Source organism: Pimephales promelas, chromosome 2, assembly GCF_988280905.1.
Source record: "Pimephales promelas chromosome 2, fPimPro1.hap1.1, whole genome shotgun sequence".
Classification (NCBI taxonomy): Eukaryota; Metazoa; Chordata; class Actinopteri; order Cypriniformes; family Leuciscidae; genus Pimephales; species Pimephales promelas.
In genome coordinates this window covers 13,160,282-13,187,771 of record NC_142770.1, presented here as the reverse complement: position 1 = coordinate 13,187,771, position 27,490 = coordinate 13,160,282, and the positions used below count along the sequence as shown (strand labels likewise).

Sequence of the window (27,490 nt, the reverse complement as noted above, 5' to 3'; positions counted from 1 at the left end):
TTAAGCTTTAGCACCAGTGTGGGCCTAAATGTTCAAGATTTGATTAAAAATGCACTGACTGGAATGTCTTCGATGACATTATCAAGTTGACATTAAAATATGTATTTTTATTGAAATGCTAACAAACTGAAATCCGCATAATCATAGTGACTTTGAACCCATTCCTAGCTCAAAGATTGTTTCAGTACATTTATTTCGTGACTTATAAAGATGAAAAAATAAGTCATGATCTTAAAGAGGGGGTTACGCCATCTGATATTTTTGAATGTTCATTTGTAAAGTGTGTTTTATTTTTACCATTACGATTTTCACTGAAAATGTTGTTTCATTTTGCATTTAAACTTAACCACTTGATGTTTCAGTGGCTTAATCTTGCTATTTAAAGGCCTGTTCTCACCAAGACAAAATTGGCCATGAAATTTGGTGCAATATCATCATCCAACTTCTCTGTTCAGAAATATGCGAACACAATGTTAGAGGATGAACACAATGAAAATGCAAATTCACTTCCTGACAGTAGGTGGTGTTTATAGAAAAGCAGATATTGCCCAGTGAGGTACACAAAGTAGTGCTGAGCCTTATTGAAGTTTTGTTTGTAAAGACACTAACTTTACTGGAAGAAATTGTCTGAATTTTTTATGGCCTATGTTTTTTAAAACAACTTTAGAAATAGTTATATATGCTCATACATAAATGTTGGTGAGTAATGGGTAACGCTACCTCAGAATTGGTTGTAGTTGAGTTGCGAAAATCATGATTCATTAATACCTGTTTTTTTGTGTTCTTGTTTCTAGGTGTGAGGTGCAGTGATTCAGCCCCTGTAAGGTAGGGATGGCGGGTTGTCCATGCCTGAGCTTACCGGGGCTGCTTGTGCTCCTGACCGCTGCATCCATAACACATGGTCAGAGCTGCCCACAGCGCTGTGACTGCATCTCGCATCAGAGAGCTGTGATGTGCCAGAACAAGCGCCTGGGATCTATTCCTGGCGGCATCCCGGCTGACACACGGCTCCTGGATCTGAGCGGCAACAGTTTACGCTGGGTGGAATACAATGAATTGGCGACTCTCTCGAGACTTGAGGAGCTAGACTTGAGTGAGAATCTCATCAGCGTATTGGAGCCTAATGCCTTCTCCAGCTTGCTTAATCTTAGAGTGTTGCGTCTGCGAGCCAACCAGCTTAAACTCGTGCCCATGGGTGCCTTTTCACGTCTCACCAACCTCACCACTCTGGACCTAAGTGGGAATAAACTGGTCATTCTGTTAGACTTCACCTTCCAGGATTTAAGGAACCTTCGCAATTTAGAAGTTGGTGATAATGACCTGGTGTACATTTCAAACAAGGCTTTCCTGGGATTGGTGGGACTCCGGGAGCTAACCATTGAGAGGTGCAATCTGACTTCTATAACTGGACAATCTCTTTCCTACCTTCGAGGCTTGGTGACTCTTCGATTACGCTACCTCAGTATCTCTTCGTTGGAAGAGCAGAACTTTCGCAAACTGGGTGGACTGCGGGCTCTTGAGATTGACCATTGGCCCTTCCTTGAGTACATCTCTCCGCACAGCTTCCAAGGTCTCAACCTGTCTTGGCTCTCGATTACCAACACCAACATTTCCACCGTGCCTACGGGTGCTCTTCGCAACCTAATTCACTTGGCCAGCCTCAATCTGTCTTACAACCCCATCTCGGTTCTTGAGTCCTGGGCCTTGAGGGACCTTGTCCGCTTGAAAGAACTGCACCTAGTTGGTACCAACTTGATATCAGTGCAGCCCTATGGTCTTGGAGGCCTGCAACAGATACGGTTGCTCAACTTGTCGAACAATGGGTTGGTGACCTTGGAGGAGGGATCCTTCCACTCAGTCAATACGCTGGAGACGTTACGTGTAGATGGGAACCCTTTGTCCTGTGACTGCCGCCTACTGTGGATCCTGCAGCGCCGCAAGACCCTCAACTTCAACGGAAAGTCGCCCGTTTGCGCTACACCCTTGGAAGTGCGAGGTAAAGCACTTAGTACCTTTTCGGACTCTGCACTCTTTGACCATTTCACTTGTCAGCGGCCCAAAATTCGCAACCGCAAGCTGCAACAGATGACGGCCCGCGAAGGCCAGGTAGTGTCGTTTGTATGTAGAGCAGATGGAGACCCAACTCCAGTCATCTTTTGGATTTCACCTCAGCGCCGACGTATCACCACCAAGAGTACTGGGAGAATCATTGTCCTGCCTGAAGGTACGTTGGAGATCCGTTACACCCAGGTAACAGACAGCGGCACTTACATCTGCATAGCAAGCAATGCTGGTGGCAACGATACCTACTTTGCCACCCTGACAGTCAGTGGATTGCCACTGGATGGTTCACTGGCAGCGAATCGCACCTACTACGTGGGTGATCTCAATGACACTAACTTAAATGACACGCGTGTCTTCCTGAAGTTCACATTGGATCTGAAGACCATCCTGGTGTCCACAGCAATGGGTTGTATTATGTTTTTGGGTGTTGTGCTGTTCTGTTTCATTCTCTTGTTTGTGTGGAGCCGAGGACGAGGTCAACACAAGAACAATTTCTCAGTGGAGTATTCATTCAGAAAGGTAGATGGTCCTGCTGCCAGCGGGGGTCAAGGAGGAGCACGAAAGTTTAACATGAAGATGATATAAATTGGACACAGTTTAAAGGGGTAAGGCGTGCATTATTGTTATTTCAAACTGGAATATATTTCTAACACCAGTCCTGCATATAGCTATAGACACAGAGGGTTTTAATGGGAGCAATGTAGTTACTGAGAGGTACTTTCCATCAGAAGTTATTTATAATCTAACATTACTTTTGGGGTCTTGGGACATTTTACACAATTATTAAGACATTTATGAGGAATTGCATCTGTGTGGGGTTGGCTGTCATTAGGGACTCATTTTGAACTTTTTTCATGTGAGAAGGCCAAGCTTGTAGTAATATGTAATGACTATTAAAAAAAATGTATTTCCTATAGAATGAAAAGAGAGTTTGTGTGCTCTTAATATTTAGGATGTTATTGTGGGATTTAGTCATATTTTTAATTTAGTAATAGTTATAATTATTAAATGGGTGCTTTCTGCTTGCCAAGAAAATGCCAAGTCCCTCCAGTTACAAAAAAAGGTAGCCTACATTATTGCATTTTGCCTAAGCAATTCAATTTAAGTGTCCAATGATTTGTAGGCATTAGCATATATTTCACACTGCCAATGAAACAAGGATTTGTTGTTGAAATAGCTTCAAATCTTAACCTGTTAACCACTGGGTTGCTAGAAGACTGTTTAAAGAATTAAAACCGTTTAATTAAATATTAATTAGTTGATTTTATTTGCTCTGGATAATGAGGCCTGATAACGACGACTTCTATATTACACTGCCACCTACTTCTGAGTCATGCCCGCATAAAGTTAAACACACACACAAAGGTACTGTAGTTACAAAATAAAAAGCACATTGTATTTATAAAGCATTACATATTTATCAGCTGAACACCAATAGCCTCAGTATCGACACTGGGTTGAAGACATTTTGTATCTTATTGTATATATTGATGTTTTGTGTGTACATTTTGGTGCCCTGTTTTCATTGTCAAATTAATGTGAAATACTTTTATTCAAAATAACATGTTCTTAAATGAATCAAAGATGATGTGTGAAACTCTTTAAAAGAAATCTGAGCATTTTATTACTGGTGGTGACGATAAACATTGTCTTTATGCCTCTTCTATGTAAAGTGTGTAAAAGGGAATGTCAATCTCATGAATTGTTTCATGTTATTTTGCATGAGTACAAAGTGGGAAACAATACAATCAAAGATAGCTTTTTCTGTACAAGTCACTGATCCTTTGATCCATCATGGAGTTATTATGCTTATTGTCTGTTTATAAATGGTATTTTTGAGGCGTTCGACTCAACATTTCCTCTGCTCAAGTGCTGCCGCTTAAAATGAAACAGGAAGGCACTTTACAAAGCTGTTCTGCTGCCCCCTAATGTTAAATTATGTCCAGTTAAAAAACACAGGGTATCAGGCTCAACCTTTTTGCCTTCTGTTGGTCAATCTAAGCTTAAAAGAATTCGATTATCAGATCTGTTTGAGCAGATCAAATTCACTCTGTCTTATTTTAAGCAGCATTGTACATTGCAAAACTGCCATAATTTGTCATCAACTACTGTAGAACTAATTAAACTAAGTTTTTTTTTATATTTTTTGTAAAAAAACAAAAAAAAGTCATTTTGCAGTTTTATTTTAATGTAAAATAAATTGGAATCCACAACATTTTTATGTTCTAGATTTATGTTCTAGAGTTCCTGTTTTTATTCTGAAATATGTTAAGAATATTGTTCTTATATTGTACTAATAACAAAAATGCTGTTTATAAAAGCATGTATCTAAGTCCCTGTGTTGTAATTTCTTCTTTTTCTGAATCTTCATGTCTATATCATTTTATTTCTAAAAAATATTGTTATTTTTAACAAAGGACAGAGCTTCTCAACTTTTAAGATGCGAAGAGGAGGTTCAAAATAAACATTTCACAGCACTTTTGATAAAACTGACATAGGCTAAACTAAAGTTTGATGCTTTCATTTTTTAAAACCAGGACAATAAAGCCTAATCAGAGGGCAATAGCCACGCAATTATGCCAAATAATTTCAATTCAACATTATTTGTCTTTAGGTTTACATCGGTAACAACCAGCTTACAAACCACCAGCCCTGATTCTCTAAAAAGTGGCTATTTTGCCTAAAAAGTTTCAACAGCCGCTGACTTTGAAAACAAACTTTGAATGAAATGAAAAGACAAGCAATTGTTGGCCATAAATAAGCATCTGGCATAGTCATCTCATGTGTGCACAAGAAAATGTCAGTTATTTTCTTGTCATGACATTTTTCTACTGTACCATCTGCTATCTAAAACAAACTGCACAAAACAAAGTTGTCTACTGCAGGATTTAAAAAAAAGCACAGACATGAAGGCAAATAATAATGATAAAAAACATAAGTAAAATATTTGAACTTTAAAAAAATTGAAGCAATATCACACTTGTGATTTTTACACGACAACCCTCTATTTTTATATGTAAAGTAAATAAACGTAAACCTAATACAAAGTGAGAGTGATTGATGTCGTGATGATGTCGTAGATTTAGTCGTGTGTGGCCAGGAATTTTGTACTTGACAGTCTATGAATAAATTGAAAAAAAGAGAAGTGTCATGTTTCACTTTCACACCAAAGATGCAAGATCTGTCTATGCAATATTAATATGCATTCACCCATTATAGAGATTAGCACTAAAAACCCAGATAACACGGGTCTTCTTCCATTGTGGTTCAGTTTTGTATGTGTCCTGCACATTTGTATTGGCGCATTTGCTGACCTATGATGTCAGAGTGTGCTTATGTGACTCAAGTTTAAGTGGATAAAACATGACAATGACACTGTTTTTTAAGGTCTTGACAGAAAAGAGATGATGGAGTAGATCTGATCAAAATCCAAAACTATAAAGCTGTCCCGTGTGATTTGTTAACATTAGCGAGTCCAGCTTGTAGCTTATGCTAGCAACATTTGTAGGAGGGAATGCTACAGGGTCAAATATCTGTCTAAAGTAGATTTTCAACAATGATAAATTATACACACAAACAATTAGATCTTGTACTCTTGCAACACTGAGTTCATTTTCAAGGATGATGTGGTTTACAGATGTAAAAGACAATATACTTTTAACTTCCTTTTTCTTCATTGTACTTCTCTCCCTTCATCTCTCAGGTGGTTAGCAGAAAAAAAAGAACAAATGAAAAACATTTAACTGTGAAGACAGAGCGAAATGTAGGCTATGCTAATCCAGTTACTACTTTGAAAACTACTTTGGTTCATTAAAAAAAGGTCATAGTTATGTCAGATTACTTTGTGTCTGGCTTGTTACGCAAGTCACTGAATCACTTTAGTAACTAGCAGACTGTTGCTCGCTTTCCTCGCCTTGTGCAGTGTGTTTGCGGTGTATATTCTGTAGGCATCACGATTGATCATTAAAGGTGACTCATTAGTGCTGAGAAACCCCCTCTCCACCTTTCCCACCCTTACATGCCACTGAAACTTACTTTTCAGCCCCCCTTTCACACTCATAAACCGCAGCAGCCCATGTGGAGTCCTTCAGCCTGTCATCAGTTTGCAAGCAGCACAACTCACGCAGCCGTAAGAGCATGAGAAAAACAAGAGTCATTCTCACTCTATATTAAGATCAATTATTCTCTGTTCATGAGTGAACTCTAGGATGCTTATATTTAATAAACGGTCAAAAGCGGAAATTTTTTAATTTGAACTTTATTGTAAAAAAAAAAAAGGTGGAAAAACTAAACCAACATGACCTCACTTTAGCATAGGCTACAACACTAGCAGGGTTCAATGCTAAATATACTGACAAACAGTGTACCTTGAATTTACAATGCAAATGTAAATAACTTGTATACTACTTGTATATTTTGCCTGTAGTAATCCGTTAAGACTGTGAAAAAATATTGACGACTTGATGTTAAAGGCAATCGTTAATTTTACTGTACATCTTTGTTTTTGTAATATTTCATTGAGTTGTGAACATAAAATGACATGCAAGCAAAAGTGTTTTACCTTCATAAACTGTATTTCTAAATGAAAATGAGCAGGTCAGTCAGTGCCTTGTTAATTAGCATCACAGCTAACCACTGTTGTTGCTAACATTGCTAATGTAGTTAACATAGGCACACTTTTGTTAAACTGTACAAACTGGAGGTATGGAGGCAGGAAGAAACCAATTAAAAGTATGGAAACAGTGTCTCAAAATTAGCTGTATTAAGTAATAAGTCGTAATAAGAAATGTACTCTTATTAAAGCTACTAAAGTTATTCATTTAAGAGCAGTGAATGCTTTTCTGTTTTTATTTATTTTTTTGATTCATATTGACAGCATATACAGCAGTAGGTACTGTCTAGTACGCTGCTGTCACTTTAATGCAACGATCTATAATATACATAATCGATTTATTTCCCCACTGTTTAAATACACAGATATAATCACTGTTCATTTATCCTTGACAGTTTAAATGAGAACTAACGTCAATTTTATCCTCTCAACATCCTTGATTTGTCATTACGAGTACACAGCCATGTGAGTGGTGTTATTAAGAGTGACCACGGTCAATCTGACTCCAGTAGATGTGAAAGATATGAATAAAAATGATGTTAATTCAGCCAACTCACATACCTCTATTTGCTTCCTGTTTTCGGTCGAAGCCCACAGTAGTCGATTGTCGATCTCACACATGCGATCATTAGTGAATATCATCTCAAACCTCCTCCGTGTGTTCAACAACTGATTCGGATGAACTATCCATTTGAGCTGATATTCTCAGATCTCCACACAGTGGTGATATTCACCAATGATCGCGCGAGTGAACTCGACAATCGACTACTTTGGGCTTCAACCGAAAACAGGAAGCAAATAGAGGTATGTGAGCTGGCTGAATTAACATCATTTTTATTAATATCTTTCACATCTACTGCAGTCAGATTGACCGTGGTCACTCTTAATAACACCACTCACATGGCTGTGCACTCGAAATGAAAAATCAAGGATGTTAAGAGGCTAAAAGCAGGTTTAGAACATGCCCCATTGAAGTCAACAGGGTGCGAATTTTAAAAAGACGATAACACGGTGTAGGGAAAACCGATTTTTGTTGGTTTTGTCTATACTGACAGCACTCCAACTGTACTAAAAAAATGAGCTCAATGTTAAAATTGACTGGAGTTCTCCTTTAAGCCCAATAAGACATAAAAAAGAACTTAATTTAATATTCACGCGACGCGCTGTCTGTGTGCGGTCAGAAAACCATATATCAGAAGTTTAAACTGATATGGCTTTAAAACGCATGCAAATAATAACTTTCATGATGACGAAAAACTGCAATGTCAAAGAGGCGCGAAAGAGGTGGCGATTAAAAAATAATCAAAAATAAACATTACAAAGTTTCTGTAGCTCAAACAGTAGAATGCCCTAGCAATGCAAAGTTCATGGGTGTGATTCCCAGGGAGTACATGAAATGGTAAAATGCTCATTTTTAATGTAATGTAAGTAACTTAAAAAATCTTCCAAATGCGAAAATGTCACTCAAAAGGACTGCTGATTAAGCCTGAGCTAGATCAAATCCGGATCATATTCTCCTTCTCATCTCTAATTTCTTGTCTATACTAAGAATAAAAAAAGGGTTTTCAAGCACCAAAAAAGAAAAAGTCATTATCCCAATTCAGGTTTGCCACTTTCCACCTCAATAATGGAAATATTGACTCTTCAAAATAATTTCGGAAACTATATCAGTATGTGACCTTTTGATCGAAGTATTTTTTTTTATCAAATGGTTAACACCAAACTTACTGGAATATTGCCAAGTTTGTTTATTAAAATGTGTAGGATGATTCATGACTGCTGAGTCCACTTTAGCCTAGAGTTTGGTTTCAATCTGACATGTATGCTGGAATAGGAGATGCAGATTTAGCTCTATTGTCTTTGAGCTGTGAGTTTTGAGACTTCAGTCTTAGTTTATGGGGAAGGGCAGTGCTGGAATCCGCCGGCACTTGCTGCTCACCCTCGTCATCCGACAAGATCCTCTGACTCCCTGGTTGGGGCAGGGGCCGTCCTGCCCAAGGTGCTGTTGCTGGGGCGAGGTGTGGTGGAAAGAGTAAAGGAGTGGCCGAAGGGGAATGGAGGGTGGGGAAGTCTAGGAAGTATGGGTGATTTCTCCGTATGGCCATGGGCTGCGTGGGAAGGAATGCCGACCCGGGGTGGGTCCCCAGACAGATGGGTGCTTGTTGTTTCCCAGATAGATTGGAAGCCTCTCTGTCTTGCCTTCTTCCCCAGTAGAGATCTTTGTCTTGGTAAGAAACCAGAGGTTGCGGGGCCAAAGAGTGAAGATGAGATAGAGCTCTTTGAGACGAGGAGAAGGTGGCTCCAGAGTTGAGCAAACCGTACCGAAGCTTTAGAGCCAGCAGCTCAGATCGTAGACGCGCATTTTCCTCGCTCAATGAAACCAAACGAGTCTCCAATACGTAGTCATTGACCCTTCGTTTCTCTCGCGAGCGCTTCGCCGCTTCGTTGTTCTTGCGCCGTTTCTCCCAGTAAGTCGCGTCTTTCCTGTCCTCGGGTATGAACTCCCGTTTGCGACGCAATCCCAGACCTCTCAAGGAGATCTCTTCGGCCTCTCCATCAGTTTCCCATCTCATCTGTGAGAATGCGGACTCCATTTTCACAGGGTATGACTTTTCTGATTGGTTTCACGCAAGATGCACCTGCTCTCTCTCTGTGTGTGTGGTGTCTGGAGTTAGTCAGATGTTAGTCCCACTTCTCAGTCATGCTGTCAACAGGAGCTTCACCTATGATGAAAGAGCAGAGTTATTTCCTTTGCAGGTGGTCTTGTTGGTTCATTTGTGTGTCAGATTACAGTCAGATCTGCAACAGAATATGAGTGTCATTGCAAAGCAATTTCTGTTTAAATTCTTGACTTTTACCTGCTAGAGACCAGTTTGGTTACAGGTACCACACATCTGAACCTAAAACTCTGTAATGTTCCTGTCATTAGGGCTGTAGATGAGGTAATAAGACAAAAAATTCCCCTTGTGGTGACTGTGTTGTTGTTGCTTTTGTTGTTGCCGTTGTGTTAGTCAGTTAAACATCTTGCTAACTTAAGATTTAAGTATTAACAATGGTTGCAGATTATTACTAATACCGCTAGAAAAATCAAAGTCTATGTCAAGGAATTTGTTTCAGCTCTAAGTTTCAGCTCTACCTTTTAGCAATTTCAGTTCAAAAATGCTTGAGCAATGCTAATAGCCTGATAGTGAAGTGACTATGCAGCATGAAGGACATGAGTACGACCACTGGTGTGATTCAGACATGCTGGAAATCGACTTCACACTTAGGGTTCTAGGAACCCCCACACAGTCTGATGGGCCATCATTTTGTGGGTAACCAGTGGAATGAATTATTGTGATAAACGGAGAGATCTAGTGGGACTAGACGTTATGCTCACATCTGAACAGACCTTCCCCCCTGATGTCATTGACACATTGTATTGTCTCTCTGCTGACATATAACTGGCCATTACGTTCTTTTCCAGACAAAAGGTCAGATATAAATTTCCTTCAACTTAACCACATACAGACATCCCAACCTGCAAGAAGTCATTTCAGGGTGGTTTATCTTGGCGACTGGACTGTTGATGATGGGGCATATGGGTATTGTAGTTAAATTTTCAAATCGGTGTTGCCAACTTAGTGCCTTTGTGGCTATTTTTAGCGACTTTTCAAACCCCTTTAGCAGCATTTAAAAAAAAAAAAGCAACTGGCGACAATTTTAGCGACTTTTTAGACAAACCTCAGTGACCTCCGAATGTTGCCAGTACTGTCCTGCAAGAGGAAGCTCTTGCTTTCTCTGTCATCACTCTCTCAAGCTGCGTCTCACCTGTTCAGTGAATGGCTGAGAGGAGCGCACGGCCGCTGACAGACGTGAATAAGCAATGATTTTCCACTGACTTATCGTCTGTTTTTCTTTTGTTTTATATTTAAAGATTTTAGTTTGACCATTTTCATTTTATTTCTTTTCTTCTGCTTATTATTACGTGTAACCGTCCGTAACACTCACTATCACAGAGCTTAGTTCATCCGGTTCTCTAACTCTCTCAATTCAGAAAATGTTCCACATAGGCCTATAAAAACTGTAATCATTCACTATATTATAGATACTCGTTCTATTGTCTGACAACAAAAAAGATATAGGAAACAGCTTTATTTGACATTCGGCTATATTATATTAATAGAGCATTAATTTAGAGAGAAAACGCACTAGGCTGACAGAACGCAAGTACGGCGCGATGGCGTCATATGCTAATTGGCATATGACATCACCTAGCGACATTTAGGGAAGGCCATAGCTACTTTCCTTAGAAAATAGTTATGCGCAAACAAAATACATTTTTTCATTCTTTGTGGATGTAAGTCACAAATCTCAATCATGGATGATTGTATTATAGTTTTTCTACAGCAAGCCAAATAAGTTTAACCTAATAGGCTATCTTAAAGATTTTATGGCCAATCAAACTCGTGATACTAAACCCTAAACCAACTTTTTTTTAGTTAATGATCTGCAGGAATGGGGCTAGTGCTGTTCATTGATTCGAGTAACTTTTTTGACATTTGGGTATGAAGTGTTTTAATTCCTCAAAATATCGCGTAAAAACGTCAGAATGCTGCCCTCTTTTGACGTAAGCAGATTCCAGCTCACCACGCCCTTGGTGAGCTTTTATTGCCCTTGGCTATATAAAAACAATCTTGTTTCGTCAAAACCACTGTAGCGAGTCAGGACAGGAATTGTGAGTATTGAAAACGATCAGGATAGAGTATTTTAGCATCGATTTAGCATAGCATTTAGTTATTTAGATTATTTCGTGTAGCCTGGGTAGTTAATTCGCATAGTTGTTAGTTTAGTATTGTTAGAAGCATAGTTTAGTTAGTAGCATAGCTTCAAGTTAGCGTAGATTTATCTATATTTAGTACAGTGGTCAGGATGGTGTAGTGTCGCTGGTTGCAGCGCTGCTGGACTGCACTTTCCACTAGACTTGGAAATTAGGTGCCAGTGGTTGCATGCACTTGGCCTGGAAGACCGCGAGTTCCCGCCAAGAGCTGGAGTGTGCAAACTGCATTTTACGCGTGATTGCTTCTCCAACGCAAGGTGGAAATGGGCTTCTCCACGCAGCTCACGCTGAAAAGCGACGCAGTGCCAACCGCATGGACTCCACCGTCATGATGTGAGTGAGCATATATTTTTAATCACAATTTATGTTCCTTCTTAGGCTAGAGTTAACTCTCTGCTGTCGACAAACGTGCCGGCGCGTTTTGCTGGATAACTTTTTTTGATATAGATATTTTAGGGGGTCTCGTGATGTGTCGTCGTTCACGAACGATTCGAATCTTATAACTCGGGACTGAGTTGTCTCAGAGAGTGATTCGTATGGCAAGCCGTTTTAACTATTTATTTCCAGGATATGTATTCTTGATATCAACAATTCAATTGTTGTAATTGTTCATTTTGTGTCAACCGCGCATGCGCATTGTGCAACATATGGGTTCTGAATCTGTACTGGAAACAGAAATGATTAGTTCTTCGGGTTCGGGACGGGTCCAAGTCTTTCGTTCTTCCTGTCAGTCCCATAGAGACTATGCTGTCGGTACCGGAAAGAGAAATGATTAGTTCATTTTTTTCGAGTCTTCGGGTTTGAGTCCTTCGTTCTTTTTTTTTTAATTGTCCCTGTCTGTCTCTTTTTTATTATACATTAATGAACTACTATTATATTATACATTAACTACGTGCTTTTTTCTAAAAAGTTTGCAAATAGCGTAATTCACAAACTTTTTAGAAACAAGCACGTAATCAATGCATTACATAATAGTAGCTAATTCATGAATAATATATAATAAAGCACACCACAGATGCACAAGAAGTATGCCTAAAAAAAGTTGCTTTAGTTTATCCTATAAATAATTATGGATCCACAGAATGCATATCATTAAAATCTCAACAGTAGCATGAGAGTATGCGCACCTTGCGTTTTGTACAGCTAACCCCACGCTCACTGTGGGTTTTTTTTTCTCTCCTCAGAACCTTTCTCCAAGTTAAAAGGGTGAGTGAGTTTTCATGTAGGCTAACCACATCCTGTTCATCCCTTTCTTTCATCTGCTCTGCCTTTTTATGAGCTTGGAATCTGGGCTTAGAGCGTGACAGTGAGGTGCGTGTACGCTTACCACAGAGTAAAACTAACAGACTGTTAGGCCAAGCCACGAGCCAATGAAACATTGTGTGTTTGTTGAACATAGTGGTGGGGATGATTTGTGGATGCTCGCTCAAACCACAGCTATGAGACCGAGCCTGCAATGTGGTGCTACACTGACCAGTATGAGCGTGTGTGCTTGTGCTGCAAGTTGTGCATAGTAATTCAACTCCACTCTAATCAGCTCATCAGATTTAAAAAAAAAACGATAGACTAGATTTCGATTTCCAGAGGAATAGGGAAAAAAGGAATAGTGCTTTTATAAGTTTGGTTTTAAGATTTGACGAAGAACCAGAACCACTTTGTCATTGTCATCACGTTCATGCATGTTATGTTTTTAGCAGTGTACAACAATTAATGAAACACATTTTCAAAGTCAGATGACTATCTGGGGTTCCATTTACAGTAGTTGCTTTTATTCGCACATTACATGACGAATCGGCTACAGGGGGCCACGCATTAGACATTTTTTCAGGGAACTTGAATAACCTATTGTTACCCATTGTTTTTTTTTGTTTTTTTTGTGTTTAGGGAACCTTCTGAGGTTAGCCTACAAAAATGTCAGTGCTCCATAAACAGAAAGATCGCTCACTACTTTTCAGTAGGCAAACATTATTTTTAATGATTGTCATCATTGTCAGTTAGATTTTGAATGCTAAACATTGTTTATACATATCATATTTTGCATTAGAATGCTGCATAATCTTGTAGATTTAGGATATCAGGGAAACTCAATTTTAGTGCACAACCATATTATTTTTTCCCACAATGAAATTCTTGTATCTAACATCCTAACCAGGATTAGTTTGCAAACAGGCCTTTTTTTTTTTAATAATTGTGTGGGCAGCAGTGGTATGCTAACCACAGTGACATGTGACATGCGGTTCTACTCCAAGACTAACCTAATTCTCTTTATCAGTCAACGTTACTAAGTGGTTTGTCAAAATAAAGGATGTTTAGGTGTCAATGTGTTAAAGGGCTGGTGGGTTTTTAGCTGTGCAATTTGAATGTCGCTTACATCTTTCCACATTGACAGCTTTGCTGCTCCCTTGTAAAGACGTAGCATCAAGTTGCTGTTAAAAATCTCACCTTGAGTTTCCGATATTTCCTTTTTGGTTTCATCACTATAGCTGTACTGATGACATCCAAGACATCTGTTCATAGCCAGTAGTAATACCACCCTGATTAGTTACTGGAACGTGAAACTGTCATGTATTTTACATAAGTTGCTAACTTGGCTCCTCGCAAACAGTTTTGGCAAAATCTCTTTGTTGCAAAATGTCGAACAGATTTTGAAAACCACCCTCAGGGGAAATGTAAATTTGTGATAGGATTTGCTAGTTGATAGTGAGATGTATGCCAGCCTGCTAATGCGGACATGCGCTCATAGGATATGCTAACAGTTTAGGTGCGGTGTTGGTGACAAACGCTGTGGAGCTAAATATACACTCTGCCTGCTTTGTCGCTGTGCCACAGACATACACACACACACACACACAAAGAGAAAGTCAAAAGAGATTGTTCACGTGCTTTCCTCCTTCCTGTGTTGAGTATACAATGAATAAGTTAGTCAGAAAAACTCGAAAAACTCGAAATATGCCTTGCAGTGTTGCATGCTTAAACTTAAAAACATAAGAATCTTATCTCGCGCTCTCTCTCTCTCCTATCACAGACCATTCAATGGTGACATTGACTTACCCCAAAAATAGTATGCATTCATGGCTATGTTATCCAGGTTATCTACAGAGTAAACCAAAAGTTACGTATAAAAATTAGTTTTATTTATGTATAGTTTTACACGTCAGCCACGGCTTTTTTTTTTTAAACGACGTGAAGAATTTTCACCTCAAACTACGAAAGTCCGAATATCTGATGCATCTTATCTTGTAGTTCTCCTTTTAATTGCATTATTTTGGTGTGAAAAAGCTTGTTAGATCGTTGTTGAAGTAAGGTCAACACCATACTTTTTGTTTTGCTTGATGGTGTGACACCTCAGATTCTGTAGTAAGTCAAAGGAAGTTTGCTTTTTTTTCATCGTTACATCACACACAAATTTAAGACCCTTTTAAGACCTGCACAAATTAAATTGGTAACACTTTATTTTAAGGACATAGTGGTTCTATAGTAATAACAGTAAATTATGCATTATTTCAAGAAACTAACCCCAAACCAAACCCTAACCGTAACTCTCGTAAGTACGTGTAGTTTATTAATAATACTCAGCACTTATTTGCGTGAGTACAATTTAACCACGTCATCTTAAAATAAAGACTAACAATAACATTACTGCCATATGGATGGGTAAAGCAATACATTTACATTCATTCATTTAGCTGACGCTTTTATCCAAAGCAACTTACAATTGCTATATATGTCAGAGGTCGCACGCCTCTGGAGCAACTAGGGGTTAAGTGTCTTGCTCAGGAACACACTGGTGTCTCACAGTGGATTCGAACCCGGGTCTCTCACACCAAAGGCATGTATCTTATCCACTTTATATAAGTTTATAAATTTACATAATGCAAGGTTTGACAAAAACTAAATGTTTTATAAAATGATAAACCTCACATGTCAGCCTTTAAACTAAGTAAAGGGATGAGTCAAATCATAAATTAGGCTGTTATATTTTATGAGTCCTCTAAGTGCCATTTGAAATTTTCTCCTAGAATGATCATTTTTATCAAGCTTGTATAATCAAGTTAATCAATCTCACTTAAATGGCAATGAAGATTACCTATTAATTGTCATTTAAATGAAATTACTGACCTTAAATATACAAGCTTGATAAAAATGATCATTCTAGAAGAAAATTTCTGCTCAAAATGAACATTTGGTCCAATAAAACATACCTAGTCAACCGTTCTCTGAGATTTGTTTTCATGATAATCGAATGTAAAGAGTTTTATCTCTAAAAACTTTTTAGCGTATAACGCTAGTACTGAGGGCATTTACTGAGTAAAAAAAAAATCGCTAGTTTATACCACTAACAAGGCTCAAATTAGCCCCACACTAACACATTAACATAATGAGGGTCCATACATACAAAAAGAAGCATTGAGAACTTTGTAAGTACCGTTTAATGAGAAGATACTTTATAAAGACAGTCCACTTTGTGTATACCAGACAGGAGCCATCTTGGCAAACAGTCACGACAAGTCAAATCACAAACGTCGTGCTGAGTGAGCTGAACTGTATGAACATACGTTCGGGGATCGACTTATCGAGACTATTTTCTAAGATGGCTCCTGCCTGTATACATGAAGTGAACTGTGTCAATGTCATTCTCTGACAGTAGGTGGCGTTTATGGAATTTTATGATATAAACACCATAGTGTAAAGATTGTCATAATTCATTATAATAAGCAATTGCTTTGCGTAATGAGTCAGTATTCCTTGATTAGTAACTGCAACGAGCAACAGCGTCAGGTTTTTACTTTGAAACATCCAGCGTTTACAATTAAATCATCACCTTTTGAAGATTTCATTTAAAGGGATACTCCACTTTTTTTGGAAATAGGCTCATTTTACAACTCACCCAGAGTTAAACAGTTGAGCTTTACCATTTTCGAATCCATCCAGCAGATTTTCTGATATTTAGAAGAATATCAGTAACCACACAGTTTCTGGTCTCATTGACTACCATAGTATATGTTTTTTTCCTACTATGGAAGTCAATGAGACCAGAAACTGTCTGGTAACTGATATTCTTCTAAACATCAGAAAATCGGCTGAATGGATTAGAAAACGGTAAAACTCAAACGTTTAACCCTGAGGGAGTTGTAAAATGAGCCTATTTCCCAAAAAAGTGGAGTATCCCTCTAAGCCAAATTGCTATTCCCAATTATTTTGGTGAATTGTTTAATTTTTTTAGTGAAACAACTGTTCAATGTCAATTTTGTAGCCAGTAGTATATGTTTAATAGGCATCAAATACAGCTTTCGATGACTTAGTGGCCTTGAGGCCCCCAGGGGCCTCAGGCCACATTTCTGCACCTGCCGCTAAGTTTAGATGGTGCTTTTCAGCAACAAACTCTTAAACTTCTCCTTTTTGACAACCTATCTGTTGCTTTTTACCCTCACCACCTGCTTCTCTGTACATCTTTGTTTCCTGGACTATGGTTTCTTATGCTTTATGTCGTCCCCCTCCCATCAGTTGTTTTTAAATGAGTGGCACGGAAGTCTTCATAAACAATAACGTCTGGCTGTAAAAATATTTTAAATATTTTTTACCCCCTTGAAAGTGTATTGTTGCATTGTCGATGTTCAGCGTGGCTGATTTATATTTATATTTAAGTGTTATCAATTTTCTTTCGTATCAGTCAGTTCTGTGTTGAAAATCTGGGATTCAAAATCAAATTTAAACCTGTAAAAGTTTTAGGATTTTTAAAATGAATAATACATATGTACAATGCTACACTATTTCTATTCGTATAAGCACATTTGAGGCATTGATAACGAAAAACTCCTTTGTACGGATGGTCAGAAGTTTCCATTGAAGCTCAAGATGATCTCAAATCATGCTGGAGAACATGGTCATACACAAACAACTGGAGCTTATGCATCGTATAATTTGCAATAAAATATTTTTTCTATACAAATTTGGCCATAAAAAGTGTACTGGGGACATTTTTACCCCATTATAATTTTAATTGGAATAGCTATTAAATATCTTTTGCATTATTGCAAATTAACTGCAGAGCTGCAGTAACATCAGCGATGCCATTTATTGCAATTGTCTTTTCTAATCTTCCCTTGAAATCATTTAGATAACATGATAAAGATGCCACACCACACACTCTTTCAAAATAACCCACATTTACCAGAGCCATCACTCACTTTGGAACTCAATATTTGGAAAGGTCTACAAAGAAATTTACATTTACAAATAAAAACTCACTAATCTTGTATACACTTTTGTATGACATTGCGGCCAAATATGGTTGCGTTAATAATTTAAGGTAACATGAGATATTATAATATGAATATTCAACACGATTTAAAGGGTTAAAAATTCTAGAATAATAAGAAATGCAAATGGTTAAATTCACCACATTGACCAAATATTGGACAGCTTAATTTGTGTACCTATTTATATAATAAAAATAATGGGAAATCTGATGCTTGGAGTTGGAAGTAAACCAACGGTTACATCTGAAATGACTTTGTTACGTATAGTTTTGCTCATCGTCTACGGCTTTCAAGCGACGTGAAGCATTTTCAAACCACGAAAGTTTGCTTATCTAATGCGTCTCATTTAATTGCATTATTTTAATGCTAAAAAGCTTTTAAGATAGTGAGATGTTTGTAGAAGTAAGGCCAACACCATGTTTTTTGTTTGTTGTTTTGCTTGATGGTGACCCCTCAGATTCTGTTGTAAGTCAAAGGACGTTGACTTTTTTTTTTTTTTTTTGGTCGTTACATTACACTGTCATATAGAATGTTCAAAGTTGACCACTGATGGACAGACAAAAGTCCCCTTTTCTTACCTTCACACAGCTTCTGACAGTTCCTGAAGGCTCACCCAGCGTTGACATCACTGAGGATGCTCGTCATTACTGGAACCAGTCGGCTCTCCGCGCATCAAACCCTTGTCTCGGCTCTGTGTGACCTGAGTGTCTCACCTGCTGTGCAGTGTTGATTAAACGCTCTCCTCTCTGACTCGTGGCTTCTCTTTGGTGTGAAGTGTGATTAAAAGTTAGAGGCTGCCTGTTCGCTGCTTTATGAGATCAGCCCACAAGCCCCTGTCTGTGTCTTCTTTTAACACAAAGCTGATGAGTTTACACCATGGCCCACATGTCCCTCCCATACGTGCACACGGGTGGGTGTTTGTATTTTTGAAAAAAAGTGGTCAGATATGGAAAACCACTCTTAATTATTCTTCCAGTTAGCCTTTCTGATGGCCACTCTTGACTCTTGTCTTCTCTCTCTCACTCTTGACCGGGTCCTTGCTGTTCAACTTCCTCTTCAGTCATTAACTAAAGATATGAAAGCTCTAAATTGAAGACTAAGGAATTGCAGAAGTCTGTACTGTTTTGGAAAGACCTAAAATCAACGTCCACCTTCAAAATAAGGCACTTGTTCTCATTCCCAAGGCTGTAACCACCATATTCTCCTCCAACATGAACAATTATAGTAAATTAATATGCATTATTCCTTCAAGGAATTTAAGAATCATTGAAAAAAGAAGGCATATTCATTTAATATTGTTGTTAATGTTGGAGGAGAATCCTGGAGGATTAGCTAGGCTACTTTGTCGCAATATTGCTAATTCCTCAAATATGTTGTTTTGAAAAGTCCGTTTTGCTCTATTTTTTGTGGTGTTAACACGCATATAACAACAACAACTTATTTTTCTAATAATTAGAAGAACATAACACAATAGCCGTTGTCAGATGACCACCACAGAAGACTGTTGGGGCTTGTATGCAATTCATTTGTAGGCCTATTGTCAAGGACAGCGCGCCCCCTACTGGTTATCGTCATGGCTGTTCACACACCACTCATGGGACTTGTTATGAGGTACGTTATCTTATTATCTAATCTTTATCCTTTAACACTCGTAAATCTTATAAACATTTTAGCGACCATTAACGTGAGGTTGTAAGGCCTGACGCTTGCTAGAAAAATACAATTTTCTAATTTTCTATGAAGCTTAATCTTTATGAAATATAGAGGCCTACACTTGTACTAAATATCATGAGTGACTGTAGGCTTATTTTATAGGAACATTAATACTTTTTACGACGCTATGCACACACCTTTACACATCGACGGTTGTGTTGAGTGTTTGTGTGAGGATTTTTGTTGTTTTATTTTGTTAACTACGTTTATTGAACGTGATCCTGATAATGGTATGGTGAAATTACGAAAGTTTTATTTGTTTTGTGTATTAATTGCACCTCAGTGATAATAAAACAGTTGCGATGTTTTTTTAATGCTAGTTTATGCTAACATTTTACATGATTTCTCGCTTATTGGTCTGATTTTGAAGTAGGCCTAAGTTACTTAAAGCACAATTTCCGCGTATCGTCACAGACACATATTTAAAAAAGGCCAGTTCTCAAGAAATAACAAGTTAATTTAAAGGGATAGTTCACCAAAAAAAAAAAAAAAAATGTCATTAGCCTACTTACTCACCCCCAAGTTCTTCCAAACATGTAGGAGTTTCTGTCTTAAGCCGAACACAAATTTTGAAGAATATCAGTAACCAAGCAGTGGAAGCTATTGACTTCAATAGGAAGAAAAATGTATGTAAAATACAATGGTTACTGGGGTTACTGAACTGTTTTGATTACCAACATTCTTCAAAATATATTTTGTGTTCAACAGAAAGAAACTCATACAGGTTTGGAACAATGTGAGAGTGAGTAAATGATGACAAAATAAAAGATTTGGGGTTAACTATCCCTTTAAGAATTTTTGTGTTTTTTTAGGCAGTTATATACTATTGAAGTTCCTTGACTCCACCATAGGATATAGAGGCACATTAAAAATTGCTTAGATATGTACAAAGCTTTAGGCCAATGTGTTGATCTGAGTAACCCCAAATGGCACCTCAATAATTTAATTTTTACAGTAAGTGTTCAATATATTAAAAATGTTGATGTCAGTTCCATTATTAAAAAAAGATACTTTCACACCACATTCAAGGAAAATAAGATCAGATACACCATAAGTATAATAATAATAATACATTTTACTTAAAAGCGCCTCTCTATGCACTTAAATAAAATAGCCTATTGTGCTGTTGAGCTAAACTGGCCTATTTACACCTTTAAATGAGTCTTTATTCTACTTCACACACTTGAATACATGTACATCCACACACCAGAAGTGTGAACATGCGGTTTTACAAGCCTAAGTTCCATCAGATATCAGACAAATTTACCCCAGTCTGAAACCATCTTTATTGTGACTATGTTTCCTATTTAATCATGATCACTTTAATAATTTAATTTATGCCCCATATTTATTATTAGAGAATAAATGTAAGAAACATAACTACACAATGTCTACCATAACTGATCTCACCATTCCATGTACAAATTAATATGAAGCAGTTGGAGTTCAGTGATCGGCAGCAAATGAAACCATTTTTAGTTTTGCTGTTACTGTTTGTTTCGGCAGCCACATAATTTTTTCTCGTTCTTTTGTTTTTCCCTTACGTGAAACATCACTAATGCGTAACGGCTTTAGTGAAAGGTTGTTTTCAATGTCATAATCAGCTGGAATCAGTATTTCACACAAGCAACACTCTTAAAAATAAAGGTTCTTTGCATCGAGGAACCGTTCCATCCGACGAAGGGTTCTTTCTATTGATTATTAAAATGTCCTGAACACTAAGAAAATCATGGTTCTTTTAACAACTGATAACTGAGTGGTCCCCCAAACTTCACACCAAAACATTTTAAGAGTGAAGGTGAATACTAATAAGAATTTCTATCAAACAATCAATGATGTGGCTGTGTGTAGATTCCCAAACATGAATCAGATTTATTCGCAAAAAGCAAGTAAGCAAGGTAAGAGGATTAATTACTTTTAATTGGAATCCACATATTAGCAGAATAAACATTTCAAGTTTGTTTTATCTATCATTTGCCAGTCCGTAAGGAGTTGGCTTGCGCATCACTACATTAAGCAAGCACAGCTAGCCTTAAAGGTATAGCTCACCCATGTTGTTCTCAACCTGTATGCCTTTCTTTCTTCTGCGGGACACAAAAGAACGTATTTTGAAGGACTTTTTCAATACAATGGAAGTCAATGGCCAATTTGAACACAGACCAATTTTCAAAATGTTTCTGTCCTACAGATGAAAGAGAGCTATACAGGTTTGGAATGATATGAGGATGAGTAAATGTTGACAGAATATACATTTTTGGGTGAACGGCCCCTTCAGGAAGCGCTATTGCTGATTAAGAGTTCTCTGGGCAAAATATTCTTCTGAGCTGTCCTGATATCTCAGCGGACAGCATGCTGTACCTGCTGTTGAAGTTCCAGAGGGACCTTCCTCCATTACGAGATCCGTCTGGGTCTCGTAGCGACAGAGGTAAGGACAACGGCCAGTTGGGATGAAGGGGAGATGGATACAAAGAGGACGAGCCCCAAGGTAACACCTGGTTGTTGTGCTGGGTGGCGGAGTGGCTCAACCCAGTCAGCAACTGAGGAGGGGGCGGCGAGGGTGCAGGTGTTCTCTCAGCTGGAAACAGTTGTGGGTGGGTTGGTGGGTCGTTGCTGGAAGAGACCTGTGGGTGAGATGCTGGGTCCGACTCAACTGGGTCAGCATTGTTGTCTGAGTAGCTAACCTGTGATGGTAGCTGGGCACTTTTAGGAGGCACCCTCAAGGGCGAGATGAATTGAGATGAGTTACGCTGTGGCCAAGAGTGGTAGAGTTCTGGACCATCTGCCGAAAGAGCAGCAGCACCGCTAGCCAAACCCCACAGGGACGGCTTGAGATGGGCCGCAACAGGATAGTGGAATGGAATCATGGGATGATTGACGTCTAGACCTCGCCCGATTCCCATGTGATACTGCAGACTCAGCACCTCGGCCCTGAGTTGGGCGTTCTCCTCGCTCAGCGCCAGAAGCTGTCCCTCCAGCACGAAGTCGTTGAGTCGTCGCTTCTCACGGGAACGCTTGGCGGCCTCGTTGTTCTTCTTCCGCTTGACCCAATACGATGCATCTTTTTTCTCAGCAGGGGTCATCTCGCGTTTACGTCGTCTACTCGGTACAAGTGGGTTGCGATATGACTGGAGGTGGAACAGTCGTCGTGCCAGTACGGATGAGCCGGTGAGTGGCAGAAGCCTGCTTAAACTTCCAGGTTCATCTTCACTTGTCGAGCTCTCGCCTGTAGAGGAGGGGAGACAAGCGTCTGCAGGATGCTCTGGACTTCTTATGGTACTCATTGTCCTAGAAAGACAAGAGTTCAATGATCACTAGGACCCAGTTTTAAAGCAATACTTTAAAAGCTCACAATTTATTCTCGGATACGGCTTCATTATACAATGCGACTTAAATTCTTTATCACTTATTAGTGTATACTTCAGTTTCCTGTGAGAAAAAAGGGTAAATATAGACACGAGAAGTGTGTTAGCCTACTAAGGGAACATACTGGGCAATTAATGACTTTAAATGTGCAAAATAATGATATAGTTTGTGAGAAATGAGTCATGCTGAATTAATGAGGATGATGGATCTGATGCATGCAACCTTGAAAAAAAATCGATTTTGGTGAGGTTGGCCATAGATAAAGATCTCAATTTTTCATTTTGCTAAAAGCAAGATTGTTTTGTAGGTTATATGAAACCACTGCATATCTGCAGAATTAACAACATCAAATGTTGGCTGTTCATTTTATACTTGGTGAATATGAAAACTGCTTCACTTCTTGCAACAATCTAGAATTACATGATTGACATTTCATTTATTGAAAGAATTCAGGATTTTTACCTTACCTTACGCTGCTGCCACAGGAATGATGCTAGCGAGTGTAAATGAATTAAAGGACATCGGCTTAAAAGTAAAACTCTTTGGCTGGAAACATACGAAGACTCAGCTACCAACAGACAAGGTGGCACATGTAATATGCAGAGACATGCATATTGTTTGAAAGTAGTAGGTGAGGACCACATCTTCCTTCCTCAGGAGGCGGAGACTTACAAACAAGTATCTCAAACCAGTGGTTTGAGTTATGACTCACTTTTGTTCTATTTATTCATTAAGTTCAGTTATTATACATTAAGTTTAGTCCTCTCCATTTAGAACAACACCAAATAAACCACTTTTTTTATTGAATTACATATCTCATGCACAATTATCTACCCATAACAGATTGACATTTTATTTAAATGTATTTTTAATATATTAGATGCTTTATAATAGATGCTCCAAAGATGGCACATTAATTACTCTATTGCTATAGCCTGGCAGTCTGGATGAAGACCAATATTCATTTTGAGGCCTAACTTCACAATTCAAATAGCATATGAAGAGTTCAGATGCAAAAGCCTCTTAAGTGCCATTTGAAATTTTCTTCTAGAATGATAATTTTTTATCAAGCTTGTATATTTAAGTTCAGTGATTTCACTTAAATGGCAATGATAATTACCTATTAATTGTTATTTAAAGTGAAATTACTGAACTTAAATATACAAGTTTGATAAAAATCATCATTAAAGAAGAAAATTTCAAATGGCATTTAGAGGCTTTTGCATCTGAACTCTTCATATGTGCATTGTTACGTGATATTTATTCAGCTCGATGCGCAAGTATTAATCATAGCAAACCAAATTCTTCAGAAAGGGTTATAAAGTCAGTCGACCGATAAGAAGCTGAAGCTCAGTAAAGACTGAAACTTGTGATAGTAAGATCATGTAAAAATGTTTCTTGTGGTTAAAAAGAACAGATTACTGAGAATGACTTGCATGAAAAAAATAGAGGTTTTTGCTGAGTTTACGGTTGTCATCTGGGACTGTCCTTCCAAATTTCCACAGAAAGTGCTTTTGTGTTCTAGATTATGACTAAATGTGTCGGTGTGAAACATAATGCAGGTTTGAAGCTTGTGCCGCAGGGTTACAGTAGCCTAACTTAGCTGAGTTTGAATTGCCGCAGCTAACCACTTAGCTACAAACAATTCTTAAATATTAAATGCATATTGAATGCAATATTGATTTACTTATGAGAGTAATGCATCACTTGTGGTTACGAGACTGGTTTGAAGAATGAGCCATACTTGACATTTGAGTCTTCAAGATAAAACAATTGACTACAGCGCAATATGTTGCTGGAGTGTTCAACAGGTGTTGGATCAAATCTGGGGCTTGGGGTCGCAGTGGTCGCGAACGGCGTTGGTAGAGTGACATACCTGTGTTGTTTACCGGTGACTCATCGAATAGCTATTGGATTTCTGTCTGTGATTTTTTTTTCTCTTCTTCTTATACCTGGTGACTCATAACGCCACCTCAAAGCTCCACAGAACTCAAATCCTTAAACGTGGGAGATAACCCGTACTTCAGATGTACTGTTTTGTTTACCGCACGCAGCCCCCTCATGCGGTGCGCGCATATTCACATGCGCGCACACGTTCCAGTTTAACCAGGTAATCGATAGCTTTGTGGAAAATGTAGGCTACATAAAATAGCACATTTTCAGGTAGGCCTATACAAAGCGCGCGTGTGAACGAGGATGGACGCTTGCCGCCGCAAACACGAGACGAACTTTGTCCTGTCAGGCGTCCTTTTACATACAGTTCAGCTGTCTTGCTTGTCTGTACAGTAACTTCAATCACCCCTGTGTTTCTTTCTCATTTGAATTCAAACCACTTCCTGCCTCTGTGTCGTCAGTGTTTTCTCCTTGCAACGACCTCATTTTAACTAGCCCCTCTCCCCTTTTCGACTCGTTCGTCGGAACAGAAACCAAAGCAGCGACTGCAGAGCTGTAGACTGGGGTATACTCCACAAAACCTCATTCACAGCCACCTACTCACTTCCCAGAAAACAAATCATCTTGCTGAAATTTTACATTACACTTTAGGCCTTTTGGAGTGCTGATATCTAGTCCAAACTTCAAGAGGCAAATAATAGGTTAGGGCCAGAAAGGCCCAGAAAATGGTTATGCTGAGACTTTAATTAGGTCAAATCTGAGGCATTTCGCAAGAAAGGCATCCATTATGATAAAACTCTTTTCATAAGTGTGATGGGTTCTATGCAAAGTAGCCTAATGGTGTCTGAAATTTGGAAAAGAGCTGAGCCTGACACAGACTTGTATAAAGCCTGATGGCATATAGGCCTAAATGTTTGGGGTCAGTAACATTTTTCAAGTCACTGTAAAGACATTTTAATGTTACAAAATATTCTGTTTTCCGAAAATGCGGTTCTTTTGAACTTTTATTCATCAAAGAATCCTTAAAGAAATTCAGTTTCTCCAAAATATGAAGCACAACCGTTGATAATATCAAGACATGTTTCCTTGAGTTTCATCAGTGAATCTCTGAAGGATCATATGACAATGATAACGGGAGTAATGATGCTGAAAATTCAGCTTTGGCATCATAGGAATAAATAAACATTTTATTTTAAAATTTAAATTACATGAATACTTCACAAGATTACTGTTTTTACTGTATTTTGGACCAAATAAATGCAGCCATGGCAAGACTTATTTCAAAAACCCTTTTGTACTAACAATTCCTTCTGACCTTTGACCTCTAGGAGTGATTGAAACCCTTAAAACTCTCCTCTATCAAACTAAATGCTAAAAAGTTGCATAGAGTCCACATGAATGTAAAACATAATGTCTGGATGCTAGTAAATTTATCAAAACTATAACATCACACAAATGAAAGTCTGGATATTATAGTAACAAACAAATGTGTGAATGCATATTTTTTATGAAATAAGATACTTTTTTGAAATCACCAGCCTTTCTATAGATTTCACGTGTGCACATTGCATTGCAGTTTTATAAAGAAATTGATTTAGCCTATGTATGTCTACAAAACTAATTTCAAGAATAACCCTTAAGAACATCTAAATTTTTTTTTTTTTAAATTCAGTCAAATGTATCCAGACTTTAGGCTTAGTATGTGATTCTCAAAATAAGATATTTTGAAGATATTTCATTGTGCCTAACCATTAATGTTGAGAATTAATTCATAAATTTGCTTTAAACTACTGTACCCATATGTAAATATAACACACAACTTAAGGCCTACAATGCCATTTTCTTAAGGCCATACTGTGTAATGTCATGTATTTACAATATAAATTCACCTTGTTCTGATTGATATCGAAATCATATTCACCGCTTGATAATGGGGTTCGACAGACCCTTTAGTAGGCCTCCATCAGCACCTGTGGAACCGCATGCGGTGAGGCTTTGAGAGCGAGATACGAGCGTTTGCTGCGGTTTGACAGGCATGGGCCAACAGTTAAACTGTAATGGAGCATTGCCAATAGCAACCTGGTCAACTGGTCACAACGGCTCTGCAGGTCTGGCTCTCTTCTCATCTCGCAAACCACTCTGCATCTGAGAGGGGCCACATGTAAAAATAGATGAGCTTGATAGGACTTGAGACGTGTTATCTCACGCACACACACGTACGTGCTGTCAAACCTCCTACACGCTTGCAGAGCTGCCCACTGAGCTTTGATAGCACATATACGGGGGCCACTGTGAGGGAAATCTTTTGATTTGAGATGAGATGGGTCATAATATGAAATGAGGAAGATGATCATCTTTATTTGGGCCCTTTAAATGGTCTTGCAGCAAGTGAATGGATTCTAATTTAGCTGCAGTGTCTCTGGCGGCCACTAGATGGAGCGCTAGGTGAAGAGTAATGAGTCGGCCTGAAACCGAGTGCTATTATTTTCGTTAACCATGAACGTTTCGAGTATTTATCAGAAAACACTTGAACATTAGATAGCACAAATGTCCTCACCTCAGATATCTGAGAAATATGTCTTCTTTTGCACCATATAAACGCTAACCCACCAGTCTTCACACCTAATACTGTTCTCAGACACTTTTAGTGCTTGTAAACTTCCTGGCTTAGGTTAGATTGTTGTGGCATGTCACTAATTTGTAAAGTTATCTGTTTCCATGAAACAAAAAAGAGAAGTGAAAATGTTAGATGACAACAATGACAAC

At 38.4% G+C, this 27,490-nt stretch overlaps 3 protein-coding genes across 3 annotated transcripts in view; 1 reads left to right on the top strand and 2 right to left on the bottom strand.

The window, feature by feature from the left end:
- lingo3a (leucine rich repeat and Ig domain containing 3a) overlaps window positions 1-4,872 on the top strand; it is a 30,872-nt gene extending 26,000 nt beyond the window's left edge. Inside the window, exon 3 of the mRNA XM_039695004.2 lies at window positions 795-4,872. Coding sequence (XP_039550938.2) covers window positions 832-2,649 — 1,818 coding nt within the window. The 5' untranslated portion in view covers window positions 795-831 and the 3' untranslated portion in view covers window positions 2,650-4,872. The remainder of the gene's footprint in view (window positions 1-794) is intronic.
- A 2,606-nt stretch (window positions 4,873-7,478) lies between these two features.
- Window positions 7,479-18,599, bottom strand: nfil3-4 (nuclear factor, interleukin 3 regulated, member 4). Its single transcript, XM_039695022.2, has 2 exons — window positions 18,334-18,599; window positions 7,479-9,399 (listed from the first exon to the last, which is right to left on the bottom strand). The coding sequence occupies exon 2, from the start codon at window positions 9,268-9,270 to the stop codon at window positions 8,485-8,487; it is 786 nt and encodes a 261-aa protein (XP_039550956.1). The 5' UTR covers window positions 9,271-9,399; window positions 18,334-18,599; the 3' UTR covers window positions 7,479-8,484.
- Window positions 18,600-21,347: 2,748 nt separating this feature from the next.
- On the bottom strand, window positions 21,348-23,848 carry LOC120495437 (uncharacterized). Its single transcript, XM_039695016.2, has 2 exons — window positions 23,299-23,848; window positions 21,348-22,753 (listed from the first exon to the last, which is right to left on the bottom strand). Exon 2 carries the CDS (start codon window positions 22,747-22,749, stop codon window positions 21,760-21,762), a length of 990 nt encoding a protein of 329 aa, XP_039550950.2. The 5' UTR covers window positions 22,750-22,753; window positions 23,299-23,848; the 3' UTR covers window positions 21,348-21,759.
- Window positions 23,849-27,490: the final 3,642 nt, after the last annotated feature.